This window comes from Vitis vinifera, chromosome 15, assembly GCF_030704535.1.
Source record: "Vitis vinifera cultivar Pinot Noir 40024 chromosome 15, ASM3070453v1".
In the NCBI taxonomy this organism is placed as follows: Eukaryota; Viridiplantae; Streptophyta; class Magnoliopsida; order Vitales; family Vitaceae; genus Vitis; species Vitis vinifera.
Genome location: NC_081819.1, coordinates 15,648,581 through 15,671,913, shown reverse-complemented (window position 1 = coordinate 15,671,913; position 23,333 = coordinate 15,648,581). Strand labels below are relative to the sequence as shown.

The window sequence follows — 23,333 nt, the reverse complement described above, 5'->3', positions numbered from 1 at the left end:
ATTGTTCGTTTGCTAAATACATGCCTTTCTGATAATAGCATCTGCAACTTCATACAAAATAAAACAACATTCATACTGCTCAACACAAGGTAACTAGCATGTTCAAAATCTGCTACCTGCAACCTTATCTAACATGCCTAAAGGCTCAAAGTTTTACTCTCTTTTCTTCATGCTGGAATGATCTATCCGACTCTTCCATAGTACTATAATAGTATAACAGTCTGGCCTTCACTACTAAAAAATTGGACACAAGAAAAAGAAAAAAGGTAATTGTTTCTGTAGAACTTCAATTTGGACCCTCAAAACCAGTACCAGAACCAGCATTGTTTCAGATTCTTGAGCGGCAAATTCTCAATGGGGAACCTAGCTAGTCGGTTCTTACTCTACACTTTGGTTACATACAATGAAATGCAAGCTAGTCTAAGAGAGCATAGTCCACCATAGTATCAAGAGTACTATATAGTACAGTAGACACATTCTTCTTCCTGAAATTGTTATTAATTCCTTAATCTACAAAACGAAGTCCATATCATAAATTTGAACAAGCCAATCATATAACCAACTGGAAGAAAAATACAAGTGAATGTCATGGAAGCTCAGAAATTGAACCCAATTCATGGTAATGAACTTCTTTCTCTAATTTACCAATAAATACATCATCTATAGCATCTTATACAATTAGAATACCTACACTGCAAGTAAATGTAGCAACATTAATTTGTCCTTATCGAGTTATCAGCACCTCATTTCATGTGTTTGCACACACAAAACCATACTAACAAAGAATAAAGAAGGGGAGGAGAAAACATGGACAGATTAACAGAGAGAAACCCAGACTTCACAAACAGTACTACTATTTTAAGAGCTCTAATGCATTTGAACTTTTACTAATACTAATACAATTCCAAAAACTTGATTACTGCAATCATGCATCATTCAAAAGCACCGTAACTGTTATTCTCCATTTGGAGTCCAATCTAAACATTCCCTCTTATTTATATGATCTCCTAAGTACAGTATCCGTTGCGATAATTTGAAAAAAAAACCTAAATCACATTGCAAGGGTGAATCTTAATTCCATACATCTCTAATTATATCACACTATTATCATTCCACAACATAAATTACATTCAGTTTCTTATTTCCACGAAGAACAAGTTTGTGAAATATCACTCATCTAATAAATACCGATCTAACAATAACATGGAAACTACTTTAACTACATAACACATAAATAACATCCAAAACTATTTAATACAAAGAAAAATTACAGAACTGATCCCCAATTAGTCCATTAAGCCACCCTAGAGAATGTTAGTTCTTTTATCCTTGATACCATTTAGGTTTGATGCACCTTGGGTTATACTCATCTTGCTGTACTAACAAAGATCAAGTTTATTTAACAAGCATGTTCATTGACGAATTTCTAAAATATAAGCTGCAAACATCAATAATAATTATCTATATTACTTGTCTAATAAATCAACCCATCTGATAATTAACCAGAACTCTTCCATAACTTGTTATGGCCAAGCCAAATAACAGCAGGAAATAGTTTAAACAAAGTTAAGTAACATAAACAACTACTTAACAACAAAGTAAATAAAATTACTCTTCCAGGAATGCATTAGGCTACATAAGAATTAGACAAAATTTTAATGGACTACGGTTTGATACAAAAAAAAAAAAAAAGATACATTTCCCCTTTCATCCATATTTAATGGAGTAGGGTTTGATAGAATAGAAGAGGCCATCAAACTTGCAGGAGACACATGAAGTACAATGATGGCTGCAACGAACCTGCAAGCACCATAACCAAATGATTAGCTGTATATGTCAAAATACAAAACCAAAGAACCTATAAGCAAAAAAACTCCAATTAAGAAAAAAAAAATTTAACATCTGAAGTCCGGACTTTTCACTGATTCTAGTAGGCATGCAATTCAATCAATGAATCCAGTGACTACAATTATTTGCACCGTAAGAAACGGGTTTGTCATTTGTTCAAAAATCAAAACAACATAAAAGATATACCTAGGGCTCCAATTAGTTGTACTTTCTTTCCTGAATTTTCTCAGAACTTGTACGAAGTTGGAGTAAATAACTCCAATCTGTACGCAGGAGAAAGATTCTGCAAAGAATTAAAATAGAAGGCATTAGCCACAATTCCAAACCCTAAAAGGATCCAATTAAACAATAACCAGCAAAGAAGAATCAAAGACATAACCAGTAATGGAGGCAGATTGTCTTACATTTACAATATTCTGCACCTGCTTTGGCCTCCGCTTTGGCTTCCTAGATGGCCTGGACCCCGTCATTGCAAATAGATCTTCTTCAATCTCCCTCCTGGAGAGTGCAATCGACAACTTCATGGGCTTTTTCTTCTTTTCAGCAGGTTTCTTCTTGGGAGCCTTTTGTGATGAACTTCCTTCCTGCAACTGCGGCTCCTGTACTGCTCCAGCTTCACCTTTTCCTATGGGTTTTCTGGGGCGCAGGTTCCACTTCTTCTCCGCTTGATCCTCTACCTTTTCTTCTTCCACTTTGCCTTCTTCTGGTTTGGGTTCTTCCCCTCCAGCTTTTTCCTCAGCAGCATTATCAGAAGCGGCAGGTTGTTTTCCACTCCAGCGGATGATTATCTTCAAAGAGGAATTTGGTTGTTTTTCAGCAGGTAGAGACTCCTCAGTGGAGCTGCAGCCCATTTTCCGATCCTGGTGAATATCGGTGGAGCAGTCCCTCTCCATTCTTGAAGTGAATGGTCTAGGACTGCGCATAGACCGTGGTGGCTTAGGAGGAAGCATAGTCAGACTCCGATTCTGTGAGGATACGTCTGGGCTGCAATGCTGAGAGGGCCCGGCTGGGGTACAAGGGAATGGTCGGGCTGCGCTACAGTGCTGAGTGCGGCTGGCTGGGCTTTGATGTCGAGAGGATCCGGCTTCAAAGTGGGGGAAACGCCCCATTGAGGGAGACCCAGAAGAGGCTTCAGAGGGGGGAAAACTCCCCAATGAGGGAGATCCAGAAGAGGCTTCAGAGGGGGGGAAACCCCCCATTGACGGAGACCCAGAAGAGGATTCAGAAGTGGGAAAACGCCCCATTGAAGCAGACACAAAAGCTAAAACCCTAGGAATTGCAGAGATTTGAAGAAAGAGAGAGCATAGAAAGACAGAATGGAAATGGAAATTGAAGTGGGAGTGAGGAGACGAAGACGAAATATGACTAACACTCATACTTGAGTGGGAGAGAGAAGTCACGCTACACCCTCTAACGTGGCCTTTCACACCTGAAACAAATATTTCGCTTTATGCAAGGTGGAGGGACCAGAAAATTAAATTTTCAGGAAAAAACAAACAAAAAAGAATCCTCTTTTTCTTTGTTTTTATTTTTTATTTTTAATTCTTTTTGGGTGTTAAGGACGGGAATTTTTAATGGTTTTTTTGTAAAGTTCTTTCAATTTTTATTTTTATTTTTTGGTTATTAAAATGTAGATGTTGGCTTGAAGATAATGGATTAGGAGATGTTTAGTCTTCCTTTGAAGATAAAAATAAAGAAATAGAAAAAGGAGAGGCATTGCAATAGAAAATTGTAATAATTTGAAATCTAGATATCTAGACATAATTTGTAAATGAAAAGTTTTACATTATTTATGAACTTCTAAGTTTTAAGAAAATAAATCATGCACCTTTCTTTCTCGATCCATCAAATGAAAACCATTTATAGTTTTTTCATTTAAAAAGTAACTACCAATCACAATCATATTCTAACGCAAGGGCTTTTAGCATTGCATGTATATGTGTTGATAAAGAAATAGATAAAGTACGGGGATGAACGATAGAAAATTATAATAATTTGAAATGTAGATGTATAATTTGAAGACATAAAAGTTTTTCATTATTAAAGTAGAAGGGATCCACGATAGAAAATTGTAATAATTTGAAATGTAGATGTATAGTTTGTAGACATAAATACATTATTTATTAACTTTTAAGTTCAAATAAAGTAAATCACACACCTTTCTTTCTCAACATGTCAAATGAAAACCTTTTATAGTTTTTCGTTTGAAAAATAACTACTAATAACGGTCATATTCTAACACGAGCTTTTAGTGTTGCATGTATATGCCTTGATATAGAAGTAGAAAAAGGAAACAAATCGATGATAGAAAATTATAATAATTTGAAACATAATATACAATTTGTAGATAGAAAAGTTTTACATTAGTTACGAACTTTTATGTTTTAAGAAAGTAAATCACACTATTCCTTCTCAACATGTAGAATGAAAACCTTTTATAGTTTCTTCGTTTGACAAATAACTACTAATAACGGTCATATTCTAACGCAAGAGCTTTTAGTGTTGCTTGTATATATGCGTTGATATATATAGAAATAGAAAAAGGAGACGGATTGACAATAGAATATTGTAATAATTTGAAACGTAGATGTATAATTGTAGATAGAACAGTTTTACATTATTTATGAACTTTTATGTTTTAAGAAAGTAAATCACACACTACTCCTTTTCAACACATCGAATGAAAACCTTTTATAGTTTCTTCGTTTAAAAAATAACTACTAATAACAGTCATATTCTAACACAAGAGCTTTTAGTGTTGCATGTATATGTGTTGATATAGAAATAGAAAAAGGAGACAGATCGACGATAGAAAATTGTAATAATTTGAAACGTTTATGTATAATTTGTAGATAAAAATGCTTTACATTATTTATGTACTTTTATGTTTTAAGAAAGTAAATCACTCACCTTTATTTCTCAACACGTCGAATGAAAACCTTTTGTAATTTTTTCATTTAAAAAATAACTACCAATACGGTTATATTATGACACAAGAACTTTTAGCGTTGCATGTACCATAAAGCATCAAATCTCGTATAAATCATTCCAAAATATACGGCAGCAGATGGCAGGATTAGTCGCATAATCTAGGTGCATCAAGTCTATATTAGAATCTCTCTCAAGCATAATATGAACATGGAGAGTTGTATTAATCTTAGAGTGTTATGTTGAATATTATATCGCCTTCATGCAAATATAAGAGATCTTTCATCATTGAAGTAAAGTAGTCTTCTACTCTTGATTCAAATACCTATGTTGAACCTCAATCAAAGTCAAGAAAGGGAGAATAAATTATAAATTACAAATCATCTTAAATCAAATATTGCAATATGTAGAGTGCCCAAGGTCTACCAACAAGAAAAGTAGTGAACCTAGCTAGAGTCAAATGCCAAAGCCTTTTGCATCTTTGGAAATCCCTCCTTGATTTATATTTTACCATTTAAATAGTCATATGTAGCCTCTCCATTTTTACATTTTCCGTAACATGTATGTATATCTTTTTTGTAATGGATTAGTAAGAAACCTTTTTTGTTTTCAAATTAATTATTTCTCAATAGTTTATGAATTCTTCAAAAAACACACTTGGATCCAATCATTAGGTTACTCTTGAACATGGCCTTTTACACAAAGAAGATTAAATTAAGTTTTTTTATAGGAAATGGAAAATCAATCATTTGTTTATCAAAATTTCTATTTTCTCGGGTTATGATAGTTTAAATAGAAGTAGAACTTTGAAAATAATAGACTTTGAGGTGTTTATGCCTTAAAAGAGGATTAGATCAAGCCAAACAAGATTAAAAATAAAATAAAAAAAAGGTTATCGTATAATTATAGAAGAAATTGTCATGACTAAAAAAGACATACATAGAATTTTCTAACAAGAAGATGTTTATACTAGTGAAAAAAAAAAACTTCTAGTGTTCTATGATAGCCCTGAGTCTAATCTATCTTGATATGTAAATTGAAATCCTTGTATGGTTTAATAAATAGCTACTAGTAATGGTCATATGTTGACTCGTGAAAGCTTTTATAGTTGCATGTGTTATAAATCCTAACACCAAACCCGTAATTATTCCAAAGCATTCAATGGCCTGTTGAAGAATTCATCTAACCAAGTGTAGTAGAATGTCCTTCAAACCTTGTCTAGACTTGGATGGTGATATCAATATTAAGGTGTTAACTAATGGATTCAAGGGAGCATAAGATATCAATGAAAGGCAATCCAGATCGAAAATCTCTGCTATAAATAAAATATTAAAGCTTAAATATGTGATGATCTTGGCTAAAAAATAAACCAAAGATAGAGTTACCACAACTTTGTAGTATTTTGGGTTATCATCCTAAGGAAACTAAAAAGGTTAATTAATCTTTTCTAAATTAAATCAAGTACACCTTTAAATGAAAAATTGATTGGATTGGTAAACTAAATTTTTAATTGAGAAAACATTGATAAACAAATCTAGAGAATTTAACAAATCCAATTTCAAACCTAGGATTTGGGGATAATAAATACTGGTTAAAGAATTTTTCATCTTCCAAGATTGGATCACTCATATAGGTCATCCAAGTCTAGAACCATGTTTTAAAACTTGAAATTCATTTTTAATAATTTCCTAAAAAGTAAGTTGATAAAAAATTTTAATTTTTATTACATTTAAAATCAATAAAAATTGCAACTAAATTTTATACTACTCTAATTCTTTGTCATCCCTATTCTATAACAGTCCTAATTTTGAGAAACATTCAACTCCTAATAATGCTACTTTACAAAATTATAACCTGAGTCAAATCTCCTCTGACCATTCATTTACGTATGGATTTGCCCATTATTCCTAATTTACATCTAATTGAACCATGCTTTTCAAAATATACTATGGTAACTCAATCTAAGTCTAAAGTTCAAACACCTATTAACCGCTCCATGAGGCACTTTGTAATACCCCAAATTTCAAAACAATGGTTTAATTGTAATCCCAAAGAGTCAGGCCATAATTCTAGAATTTGAATGTGAATTAATGGGTAATGATATAATATTTGTAATATAATATACTAATTATTTGCTTTCTTGTTCAAGAATTTTAGTTCTAATGTATAGGTAACAACAAAAAAAATTTATATTATTATTATTAAATATTTATTTCTAAATAAGAACAATTGCATAAAACTTTATTTTACAAATTTCCAATTTAAAATTTTATTTCATTTGAGAGTATTGATAACATGGTCTAATAGATTAAGAGTTTTCATATAAACCCTATATGTTGTCTTAATTGTGCAAAAATTTCACTAGGGGGTGAGTGGGCGTATTAAACAAAATTAAATAAATATTTGTATGTTATAATTACCTTTTCCCTACGAGTAGTTAGAGATTATCAAATCTTGCAATTATAGGCAATGCAAACAAGACAATAAAGATACACAATGAGGCACAAAGATTTTTACTTGGAAAGCCCCTACATGAACTATGGAGATCAAAAACCACAAGGTCTAAGACTGTTAATCTAAATCCACTATATCATATCAAATTACATAGATTTACCTAGTCGTTTTACCTTAAAGAGTTACTTTCTAGTACCTATAACTTGATTCATGTTTGAAACGCAGCAACCTCCAATTGCTCCAATGAATACACTTTAGCCTCACTGAAGGGATGAAAGTCTTCAACCCAAGATTCAAAAGTTGAATCCTTCAAATAAGAGATCAAGAATGGTGTGACTTGTTAGGTTTTCCCCTCAATGAAACCCACCCTAAAGAATTTAAGATCTCTAACCCTAAGAGGGTTATAATGAGGTATTTATAGGCAAATAACCTAAAGAGATTTGGTATCAATAGGTTTCTCAATGAGATTTGCGTGAAATGCTCAAAAATAGCTTTCAAATCTTGACAGAAAATACATAAGCGCTCGAGCACACTTGACCATGCACCGCTTAAGCACCTTAGGCACTTGAGTGGTGCTAAGTGCTTGAGCAGTGCTAAGTGTGTGAGTGATCCCAACACTTGAGCGCTTCTACCCGCTCAAGTGTCCCCTATATCTTTCAAAATTCATTAAAAAAATAGTAATTTTCTTTAATTAAAAAACCATTGTTTGTCTTTATATCTCTTAGAAACTTAACTTGTCATAAGTCAAACCTTTTTAGACGTACCTGTGACTTCCCGATTGGATAAACAACCACACTTGATCTTCAATGAATACTAAGTCACTATCTTAATGTCCTAACAATATATATATATGAAGGAAAAATAATGTTACTTGTTTACATCATTTATATATATATATGAAGGAAAAATAATGTTAGTTGTTTACATCATTTAATTCATTTTCACAAGCATTTACTACAAGAAAAAAGGGCTTTGATGACAGTATTTCAACATTAACATGGCTTATGTTGACAGTGAGGACTACCATCATTGATCGAGGTGTCAACATAGGTCTAAGATACATTGACACCTTCTTGCAATCACCATAGGCATATGTTGATGTTCTAATGTCATCAATGCAGGTTGATGTTGTTGTTTTGTTGTCAATGTAGGTTCGTATTACCATCAACATGCATTATGTTGACTATTATTGTCTCATCAAGGTAAGTCTTTAGTGACATTTTTTTTTTCAACATTGCTACCATCAAGAAATGATTTAAGATAAAATAATATATTGTTATTTTAATTTTGTTTTAACAAGTCAATTCCATCACATAACTGTTAAACCACCTATTAATAAATAATCTTCATTCTCAATAAATTAATATATAAAATTGAATCAAATTAAACATTCATAAACATAATTTTCATACCCAATAAATATGTTCAAAGAAAGTATAAGTTAAGAAAATTTTCATTTAATTCTTAGTAATTTGGTTTTAACATGTCAAAATAGTTGAAATACAAATGATCAACCATACATGCATTTAATTCATAATTTTGCAAGCTTCGATTAAAGAAGTGAAGAAAGAAAAAGCAATAGTTCATAAATAATTTTACCATTTGTCAAGAGAAGAATAACAACAAGAACAAGAATAATGGTAGAAAAGCTCTTCGTGTTTTTCTTTCTCAAGTCTAAAAGACACCAATATGAGAGTATTGTTGTTTTAAACCTAGTTTATGCAAATATTTATAGGTAGATTATTTGTATGAAATTAAAAAATCCATTCAAGGATGTTATGATATGGTTGTCCACCTTTTTTCCAAAAATAATTAGATCATATAATGTCATACTCATCAAGGTTTTCAACTTTTTATTATTTAACCATTTTGTATTCTAACCAATTCTAGAACCTGCTAGAAGAACGAATTGAAAAAAAAAAAACTAGAATACTCAGACATTAAGTATCATAATGCATTAATATAAAAAAATTATAAAAAATTTACCTTCACTTAGAATTTGTAACATCTCAAGTAACCAAAAAAAATTACTTCCAATTTATCTTAAAATTTTATATTGTTTAATTCACATCATTCAAAATAAAAGGTTTCTCAAATGTGATGATCACTATAAATTTTTATAGCCTTAGAATTCAACTAGCACCTTTGTTAACTATTTTTATATTAAAATAAAATAAAATTTAAAAATAGATTTAAATTAAAAATATAAATATAAATAAAAGCTAAAAAATATATTTAAAATTTTTTAAATAAGTAGAAACTAAATTTTTTAAAACTTATGTTTCTCTTAATAAAACTTATGGCCCATTGATCTAAATTTTTGTTTTAATATTAATTATTTAAGACAAAACTATTCATTTTAATTTTTAAAATTAATTTATTTTATTGTATCTTTAACTTTAACTTTCTTTCTTTTTTTCATTTAAATAAAAAATTAGTTATAAAATTCTTATAGTCTTAGAATTCAACTAAGACTTAGCTATTTTTAGATAAAAAAATAAAATAAAATAGAAATAAAAGTTAACAAACATATTTAAAATAAAAAAAATAATCTCTTAATAAAATTTATTGCCCATTTATTTAATTTTTTGTTTAAGATAAAACCCTTAATTTTGATTTTTAAATTTAAATTTCATTTTATAATATCTTTAAATTAACTTTCTTTCATTTTCTTTTAAACAAAAAATTTATTTTAAGCTTTTACCTAATTATCTTATATTATAGTCTTAGAATTCAACCAAGACTCTCCTAACCATTTCTAGATAAAAAGAAATTAAAAGTAGAAATTAAAGTCAAAAAAATGTATTTAGAATTTTTTAAAAAAAATTAATAGAAACCAAATTAAAGTTATGTTTCTCCATATAAAATTTATAGCTCATTTATCTATTTTTTTATTTTAATATTTTCTATTTAAAATAAAACCGTTAATTTTCATTATTCCGTTTTTAAAATTTAATTCATTTAATAGTATATTAAACTTAACTTTCTCTCTTTTTATTTTAAATAAGAAAATGATTTTATAATTTCATCCCATCACCTTAACTTATGGTATTAGAATTTAGGACTCCATTAACTATTTTGATAATAAGATAAGAAGATACTTAAAATTAAAAAATAAATAAAAGCCAAATTTTTTAGAGGTTATATTTCTTTTGTAATGAAATTTATAACACATTATTTGATTTTTAAAATATTTTTATTTAAGAGAAAACTGTAAATTTTTATTTTTCAAATTTAATTCATTTAATAATATCTTTAACTTAACTTTCTCACTTTTTCTTTTATATAAACAATTTATTTATAATTTTACCCAATCACCTTATCTTATTGTATTATAATTCAAATAGGACTCTATTAGCTATTTTCAAATAAAAATAATATAACAGTAAGAAGATATTTAAAAATTAAAATACAAATAAAAACAAATTTTTTTAGAACTTACATTTCTCTTAATAAAAATTTTGCTCATTTATATTATTTTTATTTTAATACTTTTCCATTTAAGATGAAACAACTATCTTTATTTCTTTAACATAACTTCTTCTTCTTTTTCTTTTAAGTGAAAATTTAATTTTATAATTTCACTTAATCATTAGAATGAACTAAGATTTCATTAACTATATTGAATTAATTTTGTGTCTTTTTATTTTAAATAAAAAAATTATTTTTTAATTTCACTATTTATATTTTTTAGCTTACTATTGATAAAATCATGAATTTTAAACATAAATCAGTATTTTCTTCCATTTTTTGTTTTTTTTTTATTTTGCTTATATATTTATCTTATCATTTCAATTTCCTTATTTTCATATATTATTATTAAGAAAATGAAGAATTTTCAAAAGAAATCAAATCTTCTATCATTCTAATTGATTATTTAGTTTTATTTTAATTTTCCTATTTTTCATAATTGTATATTTAATTATTACTAATCCTAATTTTTATATTTTATATAGATGGTAGTTAACAAAACTTTATTAAATATATTAATGAAGAGTAGAGGAGAGAAAAGTACCAACCCAACTTTCTTTACTACAATAGAACAAAGAGAAGATGAAAAAAATGAGACAAGGGAACAATGAGGAAAAAAAGTGAGATGAAAATAGGTGGATAAGTGCTTGGAGGGAAAAAAAGAAAAAAGAAAAAAGAATGGGGGCATTTTTGTCCAAGATGTGTGTGTTTTTTTTTTAAATAATTAGTATCATTATTTCACAATTATTTGAAATATTAATTATTACATAGGGGACTAGCTAATACAAACTAAAATACCACAGAGTAAACACAAAGGAAATAAGACAACCCTATTCCGCCAGTGGATTAATTGGCAGCATAAAAGAGAGAGCTTCAAACTAGTAGAAAAAATCTGAGGTGTCTATAACAATTTTGTACCTGCAATCTTGTCTAATAATCTGCAAGCACCATAATCAAATTGGCTCCATATGCTAAAACGCCAGACCAATACCTTCCAAGGAAAAGGTTCAATTATGTGGTGTTTGGTGTCTGATTAAGAATTAAGGAGTACAAGAAAAGAAATTAAATGCATGGGGATCAAAGTAAGGAAACTTATTGTATAGGCAACTCAACCTACCCATCTAGCAGACGCGGGGCTATATATGTACACAGTCAGAAATGAGCTTTCATTGTTTCAGAAACCAAAATAACAAAAACATCCAGGAAGGCTCAAAAATGAAGAGAAGAAAAGGAAGAAAGTCATTTGATTTTGTTGAAAATGGGTCTGGGTCCCAAGTAGGCTGCACCCGATCCTATATTTTTAAAAGTGGAGGGACTAATTTTTGGGAGTTTTTTGGCTACCCAGAAACTACTACTGAAAAAATAAATAAAAAATAAAAAAAGGGGTTTGAAATTTAATCTTCTCTTTTTTTAATAAAAGAAAAGAGTTTTCTCTCAAAATGTCCTCTCTTGAAGTTTTTCGTTTTTCTCTGTGAAAACAAAGAACAACATTCTTGTGTTATGAAAATTTTGACTTCTCATATTTATAATTTTATTCATGACTTGGGATAGGAAACTTATCAGCGAAACAATTAAATTCGGGTTTTTGTACATCTTTGAAGGTAATTTGAATTTCTTTTATTAACAGATTTGGACCCTCAAAACCAATACTGGGACCATTATTGTTTCTGATTCTTAAGAATCTAGAATGTGGCAGTTTGCTAGTTAGTTCTACTTCACACTTTGGTGACATTTCCTCATGGTTCATATTCCACTTGCTATCATATGATCGATGATATGGCAGGCTAGTCTAATGAAGCAATTTCTGGCACATAGAGGCAGTCTAGGCTAGCAAGGTCTTATATAGAACAGTAGACACATTCTTCTGACAGACCAGCTCATATAGTTGAACAAGCCAACCATTTCAGCAACAGCGAAAGGAATACACCTGAAAGCCATGGAAGCTCAGAAATAGTGCATCATAATGAACTTCTTTGTCTTTCTTGTCACTAAAGACATTATAATGAAGTTGATAGTGGTTGTAGAGCATCTCATATGATGAGAATATCCACAATACAACAAAAAATGTAGCAATAACATTGTTCTTATCAACTTATCAACACCATCATTTCATGAGTTGGCACACAGAAAAATATACAGCCAGAGACCAAACAAGTGAGAAAACATGTGTAGATAGAGGAAAGAAAGTCTGACTGCAGAAACAGTAGTTTCAAGAGCTCAACTACATTTGAAATTTTAGTAATAGTAAGAATTTTCAAAACTCGAACGCTGCCATTGTGCATTCTTTAAAGGTATAGTAACCATTCTTATCCATTTAGAGTCAAATCTATTCATTATTTATGTGATCTATGAAGGAAAATGTTAATTGTTACGATAATTTGAATCAAAAATCTAAATTACTTTGCAAGTTTGAATCTCAATACTATAATCGCAATTCATGTCCTACTATTCTCATTCCACATTATAAATTATGCTCAGCTTATTACACTCACAAAGAACAAGTTTGGGAAATATTGCCCATCTGATACGTAGTTAACAATCTGGTAATAACATAGACAGACTCGAGATAACGTAAAATAACATTCAAACTATGTAAGACATAAATAACATCCAGATCTACTTAACACAAAGAAAAATAACAACAATCTTCCTCCAATGAATTAAGCCATCCAAGAAATTGGCACACTTTTTATCCTTCCCTTCATATAGGTTTAGTTTTTTTTTATTATTATTACACTCATCTTACTATACTAACAAAGGACAAGTTTATGTAACTAGGATGTTCATATGAGGTGTAAAAATTCAATAATAATTCTTTGTTACATGTCTAATAAATGCCATCTGAAAACTCAAAGACTCTTCTCCAACTTCTCAACACCAAGCAAAAATAATACAGGGAAATAGTTAAAACAAAGAAACATATACACAACTACTGATTAACATCAAAGTAAATGAGATTACTTTTCCACCAATGTAATAGGTTTCACAATTGAAATAGACACATTTTTAACCCTTTCATCCATTTGTGTGCACATTTAGGGTTTGATACAAGGTCATATGTTTACACAAAAAAATAGTTAAAATTAACCCTTCCATTCATATATAATGGTTTAGGGTGGGATACACCAGAAGAGGGCACTTCAATTAAACCTGCAGGAGATACATGAAGTACAAACTATGGCTGCCATCTTCTCTAACCTGCAAGACCACAATCAAGTGATTAGTGGCATAGTTCAAAATGGAAAGCCAAAGAAATCTAAGCAAAAACTCCAATCATGCAATGATGGGTGGTTGAGAATTAGGAAGCAAATGAAAAGTAATTAACATTTGGAATCTACATCTTTCATTGATTGGAACCAGAAAGGAAATTTATTCCAATAGGCAACTCAAATTAAGAATCCAATGAATACAGCTATTTACATAATAACAAAATGGGTTTTTCATTCTTTCAAAAAATAAAATAGCATTAAAAAATTACAAGGACTCAAAGTAATTGTACTCTTTTTCTGAATTTATTTTTCTCAGAACCCAAACAGAAATTAACCCGTCAAGAAATTATACCTCTACTGTTGTATAAACTGGGAGTAACAGTTTGCAAGCTGAAGGCAGGGGAAAGATGCTGCAAAGCATCAAAATAGAAGACGTTAGCCACAATTGAAGGCCCCTAAAAAATCCAATTGCCAAATTCATCAAGATCAAAGATCAGAAATTGAGGCAGATTGTCTTACATCCACCATATCCTGCAGCTTCTTGGGCCTCTTCTTTGGCTTCCTAGACAGCCTTGATCTAGTCATTGCAAACATATCTTCTTCGATCTCCCTCCTGGAGAGTGCAACTGACAGTTTAATCCGCTTCTCCTTCTTAGAGTGTTTTTTATTGGGAGTCCTTTGTGATGGACTCCCTTGAGGCCACTGTGGCTCCTTTCCTGCTCCAGTTATACATTTTCCTTCAGGTTTTCTCGGCACCAAGTTCCACTTCTCCTGGACTTGCTCTTCCTCTTCTCTTGCTTCATTTACTTTTCCTTCTTCCCCTTCTCCTGCAGCCTTTTCCTCCGCAACATCCTCAGAAGCACTCAGCTTCTTTCCACCCACGCAGATCACTATCTTTGAAGAAGAACGCTGTTTTTCAGTAGCCCCAAACTCCTCATTGGAGCTGTCGTGGTGTTTCAGATCCAGGCAAGCATCGCTGGAGAAATTACTCTCCATTTTGGGGCTGAATGGCCTCTGGCTTCGCATAGATTTTGATGGCTTGGGTGGAGGCATGGCCGGGCAAAGATGCTGTGAGGGTCCAGCCAGCCTACCATGCTGCCAAGCTGGGCTACAACGCTGCGACGGTCCTGCTGGGCAGCAGTGCTGTGATGGTCCGTCTGGGCTACAATGCTGAGAGCGGCCGGCTGTGCTTCGATTCTTAGAGGATCCAGCTTCAACTGGTGGAAGACGCCCCAGTGAGGGAGACCCAAAAGAAGAGGCTTCAGAGATGGGAAAACGCTGCATTGAGAGAGACTCAGAAGCGGCTTTAGCGGTAGGAAAAAGCCCCATTGAGGAAAACCCAGAAGCTGAAAACCCTTGGAATTGCAGAGAATTGAAGAGATAGGGAGTAGAGAAAGACAAAAATGGAAATGGAACCTGAAGAGGGAGTGAGGAAACGAAGACGAAATGTAACTGACACTTATACTTCATTGGGAGAGAGAATTCACATTAAACCTCTAACGTGGCCTTTCATGCTTGTAGCAAACTTTTCCCTTTATGCAAGTGGATGGAGGACGAAAAAAGGAAGATTACATTGTCAAAAAAGGAAAAGGTGGACTCGATTCCCTTTGACTTCGAATTTTTTTCTTTTTTATTTTTTATCTATTTATTTTTATTTTTATTTTTTTGGTAGGGGGTTAAGAACAACAGGACAAAGAGATTGAGCTTATTATAGAAAACTATAATAGGTCGGAGTGAGATATGCGCATATTTTGTAAATAGAAAATTTTACACTATTTAAGGAGTTTTAGGGTTCTATTGAGTTGTTGGAAAATAACTTGGAGATGTCTTAGTAGAGAATGTTGTTGGAAAATTTTTATATGAGCTAACATTAATTGAATAATTTGTATTTACAAAAACGGGTTAATGGATAGTCTATTCTATAATAAGCCCAATTAACTAGTGATCATATTTTGGATTGGGTTTTGCATCTTTTGAGTAGAAGCTCAGTCGAGTGGCAAGTGTAGGCTATGGGTCTCATTGAAACCCATTATGGGAGGGCCCAATGAGAATCCAATTTGAGTTATGCTAAGTCCCCTCTCTAATCTAGATAAAAAGGCTTTATCTGTTTTCCCATAGAGCCACCATAGCTATTATCAAGATCATAGAAAGGAAAACTTGGTTACAACAATCAATCACGTTTTTTTTATCATGGCTCAAACATGTATGTTCTTTATAGTGATTTCCTATTGTTAGTATCCTTTAATCATATATGATTAATCTATGTGACTATGAGTTCCTATTTTTACATGTGGTATCAGAGCCTGATTTACATGATTTAGAATCTACATTTGGAAATTGAAAATAAAATTTTTAGTTTCTTATTTTATTTTCTTTTCAAAGCCAAATATGTGATCCATGAATGTGCATGTTTTTTTTAGTTTCTTTTGATTGTGAAACTTTAGGCTTTTTGTTCCTCTTGTCACAAGCTTCAAATTGATATATCATATGTGCAATTTCGTTATTTAAATTGGGAGTAATTAAATTTTTAAATTTTCGGAATTTTCTTGTTTAAAGATTCAAGAAAAATTTTATTTGATCAAATTATTGTGTTTTACTCAAATTAAACTCTTAAATTTTGTTGTTTACATATATTATAGTTGATATGTAGCATCAATTTCGGTTTTTTTTTGCTCAATTTGGTGAAAATTGAAAATTTGAAAATATGGGTATGAACCTTAGAAAATTCATTTTATTTAAAAAAAAATTGAGCAAGATTGAGAAGTTTTTTTTTTTTTTTAATTAATTGTTGTAAAGAGACTTCTTATATTGTTAATGTAAAAATACATGTAAAATGAGGCCGAAATATGTGTTAAAATAGAGTTTTTCAATCTTGGCTATGGAGATATGAAAAACCAAATTTTGTTAATCAATTATGAAGATCTTTAAGTTGTTTTTTTTATGATTAAATGTCCTAGAATTGTTAGAAACAACCTAAAGTTTAAAAGCCCTCAAGATCCCGATCAAAAAAAACATTTTTTTCAATTGTTTGTAATCCGGGTTGCAACCGGGTCATTTGACCCATATTGCAGAATTTTGGACCCAATGCTGGAGGTTGAAGATGACCTCCAGCACATGCCACACGTGTCACATGTGTCACACATTCCCCACTCGCGAGTCAAGTGTGTGAGGCGCATATAACCTCATCCGGTGTCCGTTTTGAGCCCCGTTTTTTCCTGTGCGCTCGTTTTTTTGTAATCTATTTTTCTAAATATATTATTTTATTTTTTGGGGGTCAAAAATATTTATTAAATAATTATTACTTATTTATGTGATTTAATTAGCTTAAAATTATTTTTTTGGTATAATTTTCTATTGAGAATTTACCAGAAATTATGCTAATATATATGGAATAGGAGTGTAGTACTCACTCTCTCTAGATTGAAACTTTTTCATGCATACTCTCCTACTTGGTCTAAATCTCATAAACTAGTTAAATAATTAATTTAAAGTGTAATAAATAAATAAAAATTTTTGTTCAAATTCTTGCAACTATAATTGATCATATGCATATATATCGCTAATATGCACTATTGTTGTTGGGCAATTTTTTTTAATTTACCCAATTTTGGAACGTTGCATGTGAATTGTTGAGGTTATTTTACCAAAGTGATTTAACCATTAAAATTTGCAAGTTTATGAGTTCCTATTTTGTTGATGGGGAAAATTTTAGATTAATTTGTACAATCGCCTGTCCAAAGGTTGTTATTATGCAAATTAATTTAACAACATGAGGATATTGAATGAGATAAATAATTTAATAAATTTATTTGCCCAAAGGAAATAAATTTTAATGAATTATTTGTTGATCTTCATGCTTAGAGAATAGTTGTTTATTGTGGACTCTGCCCAAAGGGGAGTTTATGATAGTACAATTGATTCTTGTATTGTATTGCTTATGATTATTTAAGTTTTTTTTTTTTTTTTTACCTATTGCCCATAATTGATCTAGTTGCAAAATTTTGTCAATCAGTTTCCTTTGCTGTGAACAACAATAATGCTACAATTGAAATTCTAAGTGGGTCGAACTATAAGAGATGGAGATCAGACATAGAGTTTGTTTTAGGAATGATGGATATTGTGATTTATTGTGACAATAATGTAGTTGTGTTCTACTCTAAGAACAATAAGATTAGTACGGGTTCTAAGCATATGGAAATCAAGTACCTTACAGTCAAGGACTTAGTGAGGAAAGGAGATATTGTGATTAAGCACATAAGAACTGAGTCCATGCTAGCTGATCCTCTAACCAAAGGTTTAAAGCCCATAATGTTCAAGGAACATGTTGTGAATATGGGTGTCATTAAGTCTTTTGATTCTTTGGTTTAATGGGAGCTTTTGTGATTTCCCTTATTTCAATTATTGTTTTATGCAAACATTGATCATTATTGTTCTGCAACTTGCAAAATTAAAATCTTTTTATTATGATCATCATAATTAAGTATTATATTATAGCATGTCGTAATTGAATTACATACAACATGGTATCTTGAGATATTGAACCTTAAGAATTACAGTTGTATACTATTGGATGTCACAAATACCACTATTTTGAGATTTTGTGGTGCATTGTTGGTGACATATGACTTGTTAAAGTCAAGCAATTTCATATTGTTTAGAAATTGCAGCAATTTCATTTTGTTGAGAAATTGCAATTACAATTTCATTTTGCTGGTAAATTGGAATGAGGACTGATAAGAAACAATGCATATAGATGATGATCACATGTTGGCATTGATTTCTTACTACACTACTGGGTTTACGATCCATGTCGATATGGTTATAAATATTCGTGACTATAAGGGGCATTATGTTTGTTGAGATTAACATATAGACCATTATAGTCCAATATTAAGACCATGTTGAACCGGATAAGTTTAATAAGATGTTATTTATAGACTATCATTTCTTTCAAAAAAAAAAAATTGTGTGGCCACACAAAATAAATTTTTCTATATTTAACCCGAGAGTCTTATTTTCAAAATGAATTTAATGAATCCTCAAAAAACAATTAATGTAGCTCAAGTGGGAGAATGTTGGAAAATTTTTATATGGGCTAACATTAATTGAATAATTTGTATTTGCAAAAACGGGTTAATGGATAGTCTATTCTATAATAAGCCCAATTAACTAGTGATCACATTTTGGATTGGGTTTTGCATCTTTTGAGTAGAAGCTCAGTTGAGTGGCAAGTGTAGGCTATGGGTCTCATTGAAGCCCATTATGGAAGGGCCCAATGAGAATCCAATTTGAGTTATGCTAAGTCCCCTCTCTAATCTAGATAAAAAGGGTTTATCTGTTTTCCCATAGACCCACCATAGCTATTATCAAGATCATAGAGAGGAAGACTTGGTTACAACAATCAATCACGTTTTTTTATCATGGCTCAAACAGGTATGTTCTTTATAGTGATTTCCTATTGTTAGTATCCTTTAATCATGTATGATTAATCTATGTGACTATGAGTTCCTATTTTTACAAATGTTTCTGCAACCTTTGGGGATTGTTGTCTTAATAGAAAACCTTGTAATGTTTTGAATGGTTTAAGTGAGTTGTGTGATGTCTCAAACACTTTTATATTTGTTGTATTTTCTTTTAGCTATAGTTCCTCTCTATTGGTAAAGATTAAATCTTAACTTTGGGTATTAATGGCAAAAACCAATCAATGCTCTATTTTTTATACTTGTTTTAGTGTTTAATTCATGTTTTTTGAGTAATAGCTTAGGCTATGGAGGAAGGGTTCCTAGGACCTCCCTTGTACCCGTCAAATGACTCTCAACTTGGTTATTTAATGACAATATCATGTTGTAGATTGGACCCTCTAGCATTTGATTACAAAACCACTCTCTAATGCTTGGAAACTAGAATTTAGGAGTCTGATTTGGAGTATGTCAAGTACTTGATGAAAAAAAACCATTTTGATTTGAGATAGCTCTAATTGAGCTTCTAATGCTATCGATGGTAAGAAAAGAATAGGAAGCTTTAAAGACACTATCTAGAGGTATAATCACAAGGGTGAGATAGCTAGAAGGAAAAAGAATAGGTGCTTGTGTTGAATATCTCCTAGTTGAGAATACCTGTAGGTAACTTATTGAAATAAGGGAGCCCAAAGGATTGCACAATCCTCAACACTAGTGCAAAAATCTTTTGAATCAATTTTAGTCATGGTTCGTTTAAATTTTATCCATGTTTTCAGCAAGATCAATCAACCCCTTTTCAAACAACTAACTGTAAGAGTTTGCCCCATAAAAATACCTTCATTTTCATGATCTTTCCATTTCCCCTACAACCTAATGTCACTCCTCATGGATGATACTCGGCTCATCAGGATATAAACTTCATTTACTCCCTATACAAGGGGATACCTTATTATGACATACATAATTGGGAGTGGTCATAAATGCACCCTCTAAAAGCTTCTGTCTTTGGAAATTAAATGACCATTATCGATAGATTTTCCACTTGTCAAGATAGAATCACTATGGGATTGGTCTTCTTGAACCCCATAAATTCTTAAATAACACAAAAAAAATTTCTATTTAAACATTGTTTGTCATGTGGAATTATTGTAATATTTTATGACCAATGAAATTTTGACTAACATTTTTACTTAAGTCAACATACTAGAGAATCAATATATAATATAACTAATCAATTAATCTTCCAGTTTCAAAAAATTCAAAGCATTAACACTTTGCTAATCTCCTTCTTATTTTACTTCATACATCAATATCTTACAATTCCTTGAAAGTGATATCCTTGAAACAACACCTTAATAAGTATTAATGTTGCTCACTAATTAAATCTGAGAATAAGGTTTGATAGACATTCTTATATAGACTTGATGAACCTTGGTGGTTGAGTGAAACCTCCAATTGGCTACCAAGCACTTTGGAATGATTTTAGTTTTAATTTGATGAATAAAATTAGGGGTTGGCTGAGATAAGGCAACATAAGTCGATCCATTTTTGGCTGGAATGAGGAGATGAAAGCATATATTGATATTTAATCTATCATCGAGGTGAGCATCAATTTTACTCCTAGTGATTGCTTCCCATTCATCTTTTATATCCACTCAAAAAGGAAGCATTTCAATGTAATATAACTCTACAAGTCCATATTAGGGTTTGAGGTTCTAATACAGACTTGATGCATCTTATGGTGCATGCAAACTAATTCCACATTAGCAACCAAGTTGTTTGAGAATTTTGAGGGGTTTAGTGACTAAACTTAGAGGTTGGTTGAGGCAAGGCAACACATGTCTAGTCTATTTGTAGGCAAATAAGTTAATATGATGAAACAATATTTAGATGACATGTGATACTTTAGATTACATGCAATGCTTAAAGCTCTATTTCAAAATATGACAGTTATTTGTCATTACTTAAAAATAAAAATTAATAAAAGTGTATCTCTCATGTTGTACTAAGTGATAGGCTACATAAAGGCATTAAAAACAAGGTAGATGACTCTATGGTGAGCTAGGAAATGTCCAAAAATGGTGGGTCCATCCTTCCCCAAAGCTTCAACATGAAATGGGGCCAAAATAATGGCAATGGTTGAGTGGAACCACTACATGAGGACTTTGAACAAGCTAAAATGGTGGTAAGTTGGTGATAGGGATAAGAGATGACCATCAATGGCAATGACAAAGTAGAACCACTACTTATCGAGGGAAATAGGATTAAAGCTTATGACCAAAAAGTCTTCATAATGGTAACCTAACCTAGTAGATTAGAGATCCCAAGATCTAAGTTCAAAGGGACAACTAAGTTATGAATGACTAAAATAAACATTAAAGAGATAATCTCCCTTACCTATTCCTATGATAAAATAGTGTTTTTTTTGCAGTGTGAACTAGGTTAAGCTTTACTTTTAATGAGTCCTATAGCTTGGAAAACAAGTGAGATATTATAGGATACTCTTAATAGGAATCACTTATGTGAGCATGAAACAAGATCATTTCTATGAGAATTTTTAAGGTTGAAATTCTCTATAACACTCATGAAACCAAGAGCTGTTTAGGGCCAAAATGAACACAACCATGAGAATCAATGGTGATTTGGAAATGAATTGTATGGATATTATTGTCTTGATTTACATTAACAATTGAACAGTTCAAGACATCACGTTCATTGATTAGCTAGTAAATCCGATAATATTTTACTAAGGAAGGTTCAAAGTCACAAGCTACCTATCTTGACACAATGACTTTCCAAGATGGACTCTCTTGATTGATTAGCTTGTCATTTGCATTTTTTAAGACAATTTCCATTCATGTGGAGGGTTGTTGGAATATTTATATAGGTTAATGAAAATTAGGACACATTTTTTCCAAATGGATACTACTTATTTCAAAGGATGTGTCTAATATTTCAAAGATACATATCTTTGAATAAGTCACCAACAAATCTATAAATAGGGACCCCTCCTATAGCATTTCTCATTCATCCATCCATCCATCCATTCTCTCCACTCTTTCTCCTTTATTGTCATTTAAAACATTCAAGTCCTCCTTAGCTTCAAGTGTAGTCATTTCTCTTTTTTACCAAATATTTGGTATACAAGAAATTACAGATCACCAAGATTTGAAGTGTTATTATCATAATAAAGTAATCATTGTATCTTGGGAGACGATTGTCAATGAACCATAAGCACCTAAGTGGGACAAATTCTTCTTAAGGATATAGAGTCAAACTCTAGCCTCGATTAATCTTATTTGTAAGTTTCAATTTTCTGCTTACTTCATTTTATTTGTATATTTATTTTACACACTTATTATCCATATATTTTTCAGTGATTTGGATAACATATATAAGTCCACAGACCTAGGGATCAATATCTATTCCACTTAACCATCTCTTGAGCACCTCAGGTGCTTGAACATTGGATAAGCACTTAAACGATTCTAGCGCTTGAGCGTTGATTCCATTAGTCAAGCATCCCTTGTCTTTCCAAAGCATAAATTCAAGTATTTTAGTTTAGAAAAAAATAACTAATTCACTTTAACCCTTCAACCACCTAATTTGTCGTTAAACAAACCTTTTTAAATTTACCTATAACTTTCTGATTTTATTTTTCACTTAATAAAATCTCTACAACTCCAAATATGGTTTGATGCTAACAATATTATCGTATGATATTTATCCCCTAATTGCACCACCCACCATTTTTCACCGTGGAAAATGTATCTGACTCCATTTCTGGTTAGGATAAGACTCAAATACTAACATAATCTCCATCTTATATTTATCCTTGATGGGGGCAGCCTACTATGGGTGCTCCAATTATACCTCAAAAACTCCGAAAATTAAAAATGAGATGATTTCAAAATTGTCATTGATAGTCATGATATTGATAATAAAGGGTTTGCATTTTATTTCT

The 23,333-nt window shown here is 31.2% G+C and overlaps 2 protein-coding genes across 2 annotated transcripts; both read right to left on the bottom strand.

Moving 5' to 3' along the window:
- Window positions 1–1,448: 1,448 nt before the first annotated feature.
- LOC104881804 (uncharacterized) lies at window positions 1,449–3,238 on the bottom strand. The gene is made up of 3 exons (XM_010663069.3): window positions 2,253–3,238; window positions 2,035–2,131; window positions 1,449–1,800 (listed from the first exon to the last, which is right to left on the bottom strand). The coding sequence occupies exons 1-2, from the start codon at window positions 3,222–3,224 to the stop codon at window positions 2,075–2,077; spliced, it is 1,029 nt and encodes a 342-aa protein (XP_010661371.1). The 5' UTR covers window positions 3,225–3,238; the 3' UTR covers window positions 1,449–1,800; window positions 2,035–2,074.
- Window positions 3,239–13,637: 10,399 nt separating this feature from the next.
- On the bottom strand, window positions 13,638–15,324 carry LOC104881805 (uncharacterized). The gene is made up of 3 exons (XM_010663070.2): window positions 14,430–15,324; window positions 14,263–14,320; window positions 13,638–13,899 (listed from the first exon to the last, which is right to left on the bottom strand). The coding sequence occupies exons 1-3, from the start codon at window positions 15,237–15,239 to the stop codon at window positions 13,895–13,897; spliced, it is 873 nt and encodes a 290-aa protein (XP_010661372.1). The 5' UTR covers window positions 15,240–15,324; the 3' UTR covers window positions 13,638–13,894.
- Window positions 15,325–23,333: the final 8,009 nt, after the last annotated feature.

Excerpts from the sequence above, each read along its gene's own strand:
- LOC104881804 (XM_010663069.3), bottom strand. The coding sequence starts at position 3,224 with ATGAGTGTTAGTCATATTTCGTCTTCGTCTCCTCACTCCCACTTCAAT. Across the intron at positions 2,132-2,252 it reads AGGTGCAGAATATTGTAAAT|AATCTTTCTCCTGCGTACAG; the intron begins GTAAGACAATCT and ends AATTCTTTGCAG.
- LOC104881805 (XM_010663070.2), bottom strand. The coding sequence starts at position 15,239 with ATGGGGCTTTTTCCTACCGCTAAAGCCGCTTCTGAGTCTCTCTCAATG. Across the intron at positions 14,321-14,429 it reads AGCTGCAGGATATGGTGGAT|CATCTTTCCCCTGCCTTCAG; the intron begins GTAAGACAATCT and ends GATGCTTTGCAG.